This window comes from Odontomachus brunneus, unplaced genomic scaffold (genome assembly GCF_010583005.1).
Source record: "Odontomachus brunneus isolate Ranch 3 - 2012 unplaced genomic scaffold, Obru_v1 Obru_scaffold_076, whole genome shotgun sequence".
Taxonomy (NCBI): Eukaryota; Metazoa; Arthropoda; class Insecta; order Hymenoptera; family Formicidae; genus Odontomachus; species Odontomachus brunneus.
This window is the reverse complement of record NW_022639526.1, coordinates 161,478-169,997: the sequence shown is the minus strand read 5'-3', so window position 1 is coordinate 169,997 and position 8,520 is coordinate 161,478. Positions and strand designations below refer to the sequence as shown.

The window sequence follows — 8,520 nt, the reverse complement described above, 5'->3', positions numbered from 1 at the left end:
GAGAGAGAGAGAGAGAGAGAGAGAGAGAGAGAGAAAGAGAGAGAGAAAGAGAGAGAGAAAGAGAGAGGCGGCAAGGGAGAAGATCACCGCAGGGAAAGAAGACAGACAGAGGGCGAAAGAGGGATCAAGGGAGATTGAGGAAGAGAGGAGAGGAGAGGAAAGAAGGAGAGGAGAGGAGAAGAGAGAGAGGAGAGCGTCGCGACACGACGCGGCGCGCTTCCAAGCGTGCGCACCGGCGTCGGCGAGTCGTGGCGGACTCGGACGAGGATCAGCGTGAGAGGCATCGGCGCTGCCAAGTGCGACACGAAGAGATCGCGTCATCTCTCGTCTCTCCCATCGAGCGAGCCTGTCGAGCGAGATCGTCGTTTCGTCGTTCTCGTCCTCATCGTCGTCGTCGTCGACGTCGTCGTTGTCGCGACGACTTCGACTGTCCGAGGAAGAGAGAGAGGACCGATCGATCGCGACTGAAGAGCCAGGCAGACACCAGTCGATTCCAGCAGCAGCGCTCCTCTTTCTTTCTCACTCACGCTCACGCTCGTGCTCACTCTCACCCGCTTTCACCCACTCGTGCTCTCTCACTCGCTCTCACCCTCGCTCCACCACCTAACGGGCGGCCATTGATCTCCGTATCGACGCTGAGCCGACCAATCGGACGACCCCTCTCTGCCACCCCGTAGCGCGGATTCCACCTACGGTGTCGCTCGATCGAGTTATCGTCGCGGATCGTTGCGACCGCGACCTCGAGTGCGTCTGCTTCCGAGAGGAGGACATCTTGGAGCGCGAGTGAAGTCACGGCGCGTCATGGACGACGCGCGCATCGGCGTATCGACGTTTCGATCCTGAAGTGGAGGATCATTGTGGCAGGCAAGGGAGAAATCGGCAAACGCGGCGATCCCCTAAGGATACATCAGGTTCGATCGGCGTCCCTGCGAGGATGAAGGCCGCGGGCCTCGCTTGGCCTGTTCGATACGTATTGATTTGGCGATCGACCTGGTGAGCACGACCGACACGGAGGCAGAAGGTCGTATCGGAGGAGGAGGAGGAGGAGGAGGAGGAGGAGGAGAAGGAGGGGGAGGAGGAGAAGGAGGTGGAGGAGGAGGAGGAGAATGGAGAGATGCAGCCGAGTCGGAAGTTCGCGCGTTTCCATGGAATAACTTCCGTCGCGGAACTGCAGCGACCCAGTTCGAAGGAAAAAGCAAGTTGGCCGGGAACTTTGGAACTTGGGCCCAAAGCCGATTTCCCCGTGAAGATCGCACAGTGTATCAAGAGGGGGACAGCGAAAGGGAGGCCTCCCAAGTGTGTTCACCTTCCTCGATCGCGAACAGACGATCCTACCAAAGAGTTCGTCGACTTTCCGGACTGTATCTCCGCGCGTGGACTCTGAGTGAGGTTGCGCGAGCTCGGGCTACACGCACGACTCGTCTACAGGACTACACAGACTCCCGTTAGTGCCGTATCCGTTCTCCAAGATAGACGAACACCGATCGAATCGAATCGAATCCGCTTGAAAGCTGCCTGTTCGTGTCGCGCGCTGGGTCGAGGTCGGACCTGGCGGCGGGCGCAGGTGACGCGAGTCGATGTTTATGCTCGAAGTATTGGCTGCGCATCGAGCTGCGTTGGTCGCGAGGTATCGGAAAATCGATAGTAAGCTGACTGACACTGTGGCGGCGGCGGTGGTGGCGGTGGTGGTGGCGGTGGCGGCAGTGGCGGTGGTGTCGGCGGTGGCGGTAGTGGCGGAGGTGCTGGTGGTGGTGCTCGTGGTCGTCATAGTGGTGGTGATGCTCGCGGTCCTAGTAGTGACAGTCGCGTCCGTGTTCGCCCGCACACGCACCTCTACTAACGTGCCGCGGATGACTCCGCCGGTGGCTTAGCCGGCCGGCTGAGGGGTGGTTCTTGTCACTTCGCCACGCAGAAGGGTGCTTGGCGCTTCCGAGCTACGTAGGAGAGGTTATCGTTGGCGAACACGAACGCCGCCCGAACGAGCCAAGTCATCGTGGTGTGTGTATGTGTGACTCTATCTTTCTCTCTACCTTCCTCGCACGGTGAGACTCTCGCGCGGGAAGAACGCAGCGAGTGACCGCGAGGGAACCACGCTACGAGAAGAGGACGATCGTCGGCTCTTGTACGAGCGGCGACACTCGGCGATTATCATCTCGCAGTCGCCGAGGCAGCTCCCGCGGGGAGACTGTTCAGCAGTCGCGCGAACACCGGGAACACCGGACTGTCGTTGTCATCGTCATCACGAAACCGAGAGAAGCCCGTGCAACCCCCTGTGCGAGGAGAAGAACGCTTTCCGCTTCGCCGTTGCGGGTTTTGGCCTTCACGTGGACGGACGTGACACACACACACACACATATACACACAAACACACAAACACATTCGACACACTCACACTCTATTGCTCCTTCTCTCTCTGTCTCACCCTCGGCGAAGGGTGAAAAAGCGCGTGTAGCGGTACCACTGCGCAGGTACAACAGTGCTCCCGGAGTGTGCGGTAGAATCGGTGTGCCGATGTGGTGGTGAGCTCCAGTGACAGTGGTGGTGGTGAGCGTGCGAGCGGACGTGCAGCTAACCGCGCGCACTCCCCTCCGCGAACGCGTACGAACATACGAGCAGAAGCGACAGACACGTGGCGGGGTGAGGAGGGGGGAGGGCAGAGACGGGAAGAATCGAGACGCGAGATCGCACCTGGACCAGGAGAGGAACGCGCGGCACGCGCGACTCGCCGCATCCCTCTCTATATCGCGCACCAAGAGACTGAGACGAGTGTCAAGGTGGAGAGAAGGAAGGCAGAAGAGCACGAAGGAGCGGAAGGATAAGACGAAGAAGAGCGAGCACACCGTGCGAGTAGCGGTAATAGCGTAATAGGACGGACCAGGTGGCAGTGGTGAGCTGCTGGTAGTGACGGCTAGTCACCGTCGGGGTAGGGACCGTTAGGGGAAGGGGGCGGAGCGGAAGGTCCCGTCGGGATACCGGGTGTGCGCGTGCGAGCGAGCGAGCTAGCTAGCGAGCGAGTGGACGAGCAAACGAGTAAGCAAACGAACGAACGAACGAACAAACGAGCTAGCTAGCGAGCGAGCGAGCGAGCGAACGAACGAGCAAGCGAGCGGGTAAACGAGCGAGCAAGAAGAAGAAGAAGAAGAGACGGAGATCGAGAGAACGACCCCCTTCTCGCGGCGCTCCCCGAGCTTCTCTCCGTTTCTCTTGTAGGTACGCGCTCTCGTTCCGCCGGGAGCCGGTGCGCTCGCACTCTCGCGGGCGCGGAGCGTGCGCTCTCACTCGCTCCGCGTGTGTCATGGGCGCACGGTGGTCGTTGCGCTACCGGGTCCCTATGCCGATCCGACGTGGCGGAGGTGGTGGAGTAGCGTTAACGTTAGCGTCACCGTCGACATCATCTACGTCGTCGTCGTCGTCGTCGTCCTCGTCTTCGTTCTCGACGGGAACGGTGTCGTCGTCGTCGTCGTGCGGCCGGCTCGTTGTACGCTCTCGAGAGCGCGCTGTCGCGAGATCGTCCTCGCCGAGGTCGTTCACGTCGTCGTCACGTTACTACGTCGCCCGACAGCGTGACCAGCAGTGACGGCGTGATCAGTGGATATAGGGTGCTTTCGTCGTAGCACCATCTCGCGGCGACGTTCGGCTCCGTCGACGTAAACAGAGAAGAAGAAGAGGAAGTAGTAGTAGTAGTAGTAGAAGAAGAAGAAGAAATAGTACAAGAGGACGAGTTGCGACACACGGTATTACAGGTATTACAGGAGAACTCGACTCCGTGTGCGGGGTAACGCGGTAGTACGGTGCGATACGGTGCGATTACGTTTACGGTACGGTGCGGTGGTGTGCGGCGCGCACGGTGTGGTGTTGCCCGCGACGGTGTCTCGACGATAGTGGAGCAGCAGCAGCAGCAGCAGCAGCAGCAACAGCAGCAGCAGCAACAGAGCGGCGACGGCAAGTGGCAGTGCGCCCACCCGAACTAGATGTGCGTAAATGGAAGGTATAGGGAACATAGCCGATCATCAACCGCATAGCGAGCAATTACTGGACCCGGTCGATTCCCCGGCGGCGGTGTCTACGCATGGTCGGGGTGGCGGTGGGGGTGGCTCGAATGGGAACTGTGGCGGTGGCGGCGGAGGAGGAGGTGCAGCAGCAGCAACGGCAGCAGGAGGAGGAGGAGGTGGTGGTAACAGCGGCGGTAGTAGGGGCAACGTGGTGGGTGGGGGTAGACATCGCAACCACCACCATCATCATCACCACCACCACCACCACCACCATCACCACCATCATCAGCAGCAGCAGCAGCAGCAGCAGCAGCAGCATCAGCACGAGGTCGGCGAGGCGGGTGGTAGGAGCGGGGGCGGAGGCGGCGGTGGGGTTGGGGGTGACGGAGGAGGAGGAAACGGCGGTGGTGGTGGTAACGGAGGAGGTAGCGTCGAGGGTATGTCTTCGTCGGCCTCTCAAAGCCCCGACATCGCGTGCGCGAGCCTACCGCTGGAACTGCTCGCTGCTGGCGCGCTCGGCGTCAAGGAGGAGCGAGACCTCGCCGCCGCGGAGGACCTGTCGTCGTCCCAGGAACCGCCGAGCGTCGGCGGTGGTGGTGGCGGCGGTGATAGTAGTGGCGGCGGCGGTGGCGGCGGTGGCGGCGGCGGCGTCGGAGGTAACGGCGGCGGCGGTGGCGGTGGCGGTGGCGGCGGCGGCGGAGGCGCCGTCGGTGGCGGCAACGGCAACGGTAACAGCAACAACGGTAACGGCGGCGGCGGTGGCGGCGGCGGTAGTGGCAGTGGTGGTAGTGGCGGCGGTGGCAGGCAGAGCGCGCGGGAGTCCCTGTCGGTGATCGTGCCGCCTCAGGACGTGGACGTGGACTCGCGCGACGCCGACTCGGAGCTGCTCAGTCCGGGAAAGCTAACGCCGACCTCGGGGATTAGCGTGTCGGTCGCGAGTATGATCGACGCGACGGACTTCAGGGCGATGCAGCCGGAGCCGACGTATCAGACACTAACCTCGGTAGCTGAGAGGATGTCGCCACCCGGCTTCAGTCCAGGCTCCTCGTACGCGACTCTGACGCCGCTGCAGCCGTTACCGCCGATCTCCACCATGAGCGACAAGTTCGTGTACGGCGGTCACGCTGCCGGCGGCGTCACCGGCAGTTTCGCCGTTATGCAGAACAACGGCCTGGGTAACATCGGCCTCGGTATGGGCGGCTCGCCGTACGCGTACGACAAGCTACCCACCATGGGTATGTCGCCGCCGCACAACTATCCTTCGCCCGGCGCGGGATTGCAGCCGAGTCCGCTGTCGCCGCAGAGCGCGTACAGCCAGAGCGGCCTCAATTCACCGCACAAGTCCGCGAGTCCTCACTACGACCCGGCTTTTTTGCCGCGACTGCAGCAGAGCCCGGCGGCGCTCAGCCCGTCTTCGCCGCCGGCCGTCTCGGCGACCGCGAGTTTCGCGCCATCGCATCATTCACCGCCCACGCACTCGGTACCGGCTGCTTCGCCGCCGCCGATGCAGACGCAGCTGCAGCAGCAGCAGCAGCAGCAGCAGCAACAGCAGCAGCAGCAACAGCAGCAACAGCAGCAGCAACAGCAGCAGCAGCAGCAGCAACAGCAGCAGCAGCAGCAGCAGCAGCAGCAGTCGATGCTGCAACAGACGATATCGCACACGCAGCACGTGCAACACACGTCGGTGGTGATGAAGACGGTGTCGGCGGCGGGCAACGGCGCCGGCGAGGTCGAGGAGATCAACACAAAGGAACTGGCGCAGCGGATCAGCGCGGAGCTCAAGAGGTACAGCATACCGCAGGCGATCTTCGCGCAACGTGTGCTCTGTCGCAGCCAGGGCACGCTCAGCGACCTGCTGCGCAACCCGAAGCCCTGGTCCAAGCTCAAGAGCGGCCGCGAGACCTTCCGGCGGATGTGGAAGTGGCTGCAGGAGCCCGAGATACAGAGAATGTCGGCCTTACGGCTAGCAGGTTAGTCGTCCGCGACTCACAACTCGACTCAGAGAGTGATTCACCCTCAATCGTTATATGCTCTAAAGTATTTGCAGAAATCCCCGACCCTCGATATAACGAACCCCCCGTACTCGGAAAACACTCTCGAAAAGTCTCACCTCTCTGACGATATATACAGAATACACACACTGTGTCCGTGTGTCTTTTTCCATTTCTGTCAAAGAAACGAGAAAAAGAGCGAAAGAGTGTGTACTCATCATCACCCCGGGCTCTGATCGACGTTGTCGTGTTGTCATCGTCGTCATCGTCATCGTCGTCGTTGTTGTTGTCGTTTGTCATCGTCATCGTCATCGTCGTCATCGTGTGAATCTCTCGCACATGTATACACGTAGGAAAAAAGACGTACGAAAACTCGCGTACACACTCAGACAGCATACACGCACTCTCTCACATGTATCTCTCACACTTCATACGCTCTTTCTTACACACACGTGTCTCGCTGCTCGCCTGTGTGTTCTCGTCCTGTGCGTCCTTGACACCGAGACGTGGATCCACGAACGCGATCCTTCCCGGGTGCATCCCGACGCTCTCGCATGATGCGACTCGTGTTCGCAAAACGCGCGCTTTTCATACCCCCCCGGACCTTCCGAGTGCGTTGGAGAGAGAGGATCGCGGGAAAAGACACTCTCTCCGCTTTCACGGTGTTTGGGCTAGTTCCGGGGGAACTGTTCGAAAATGCAAGTGCGAGGCAAGTGAGAGGGATGATGGGGGACGTTGAGTCTCACGCATCTCGCGCTTGTCACTGAACGACCGAGCGTGTCACACATGAGCGCGCAACAGTGCATAAAGAATTCGATCGGGCAACTTTTAACCTTGCAAATTTGCGACTGCCAAGTCGCACTCCGCTGGCGACTCTGTGTGAGAGCCGCGGAATCGCGCGGCGAGTGCGAGGGAAAGAAGAGGAGGCGTCGGAAACACACTCTCGGAAGTGACTCTCGGAATACGTGAGATACTTTCGGAGTAACTGCACACACGGAGGGTCGCGAACGCTCTCACCCTCCGTCCCCCTGCTCGCCCTTTCCGAGTCGAGCGCGATACACACTCGAGGATAGACCCGCTTCCGCGTGTCTCGGCGCGAAAAATCGCACCTGCTCTCTCGATCGACGGCCGCGTCCGCGCGAGTCCGATATTCTTCGATTCAAAATAAACCGCATCCCCCGCCCCCCTTCCCCTTACACCCCCTCTCTCGAGTGAGAGAAAGGCGGATGAAGCATCTCCGAGGTGCTCGCTTAAATAACGTCGGGCAATTCGGGATTACGTTTGATTCGATATCTCGTAAATCGACGAGAGATCGGGCGCGCACGATCGAACTGTGTAAATTTCCGCGCGCGCGTTTTCATCCCCTGTGCGATCCCGCGCGTTCCCCGTCATTTTTATTAACGCGCCGGGGATTACCGCGATTACATCCACGAGATCGATCGCTCAGAATCGCCCGAAAGATTTACGCGCGCACTTCAATTACGTCTTCGCGCCGTTTTCATCCTCCTGATAAAACGGCGCGAAAAAGAAGCGGCAACAACAACAATAACACAGCCAACCACTGAGGACGATGAAATCCAACTCCGACGACTCGACGTGCCGATAATCCGCGCGGAGCGAAACTCAGAGTTCGCGAAATTTACAAACTCCCCCGAAGGACGAGAAAAATATTCGCCGTTACAACGGCAAAAATTGCCACGCATGTCAATCCTTGATGACGCTGACATTAGATACTGCGACATCACCGCGATAAATCACTTCTTCGTTGAAACGTACACAAATATTGTCTCATTAAATAAGGATTTTTTTTTCATGAAATTCGCTCGCGAACATACGTCCCCACCAAATGTGACACATGACACATGGCTCGCTGCGACAATCAGGACAACATCAGCGAGAATAGTCTCGTCAACAGGCCCGCGATTGCTACGTGTGCTTAATTCTTTTAGTGCGCGAGCCAATCTGCCTGGCGGACGACATTTAATATCGCCGAGCGAGCTGCGGGGATCCGCTGAATCGATCAAACCGTTTTCGCCGCAAGCTCGAATTTTAAAAAAAGCTCAGGCAAATCTGCGAGGTCGCTAATGCGCGGTCGCGCGCGCACAGCGAACGGTTCTGCGCGAAGAGCGAACGGCCGCCAATTAATCGCGAAGTGTACCGATCAGTCGGCGCGATGACGCGCGGTTACACGTCCGAGACGTACTCCGCGACGTACATCTCCCCGAAGACACTCTCTCGCCGAGAATCGAGAGAGAGTGACGGGCCCGGCGCGCTTCCTGCGGGCCCCCGACGGAGGACATGACGGGACGGTACGAGACGGTACGATACGGTACGATACGGCACGATACGAGAGAGACAGACAGAGAGAGAGAGAGAGGGAGAGGGAGAAATCGCGCGGGAGGAAGAGAGAGAAGGACCGAGAATGTGCGGAACGTTTCGGGGACACGCGCGGAAAATAGCGAGCGAGAAAGATAGAGATAAAGAGAGAGAGAGAGGGGAGAGAGAGAGAGAGAGAGAGAGAGAGAGAGAGAGAGAGA

The 8,520-nt window shown here is 59.6% G+C and overlaps 1 protein-coding gene across 4 annotated transcripts in view; it reads left to right on the top strand.

Moving 5' to 3' along the window:
• Positions 1-4,773: 4,773 nt before the first annotated feature.
• Positions 4,774-8,520, top strand: part of LOC116847323 (homeobox protein onecut-like) — a 125,288-nt gene continuing 121,541 nt past the window's right edge. For all 4 annotated transcript variants that reach the window (XM_032822207.1, XM_032822206.1, XM_032822209.1 and 1 more), the window contains exon 1: positions 4,774-5,962. In XM_032822207.1, coding sequence (XP_032678098.1) covers positions 4,933-5,962 — 1,030 coding nt within the window. In that variant the 5' untranslated portion in view covers positions 4,774-4,932. The remainder of the gene's footprint in view (positions 5,963-8,520) is intronic.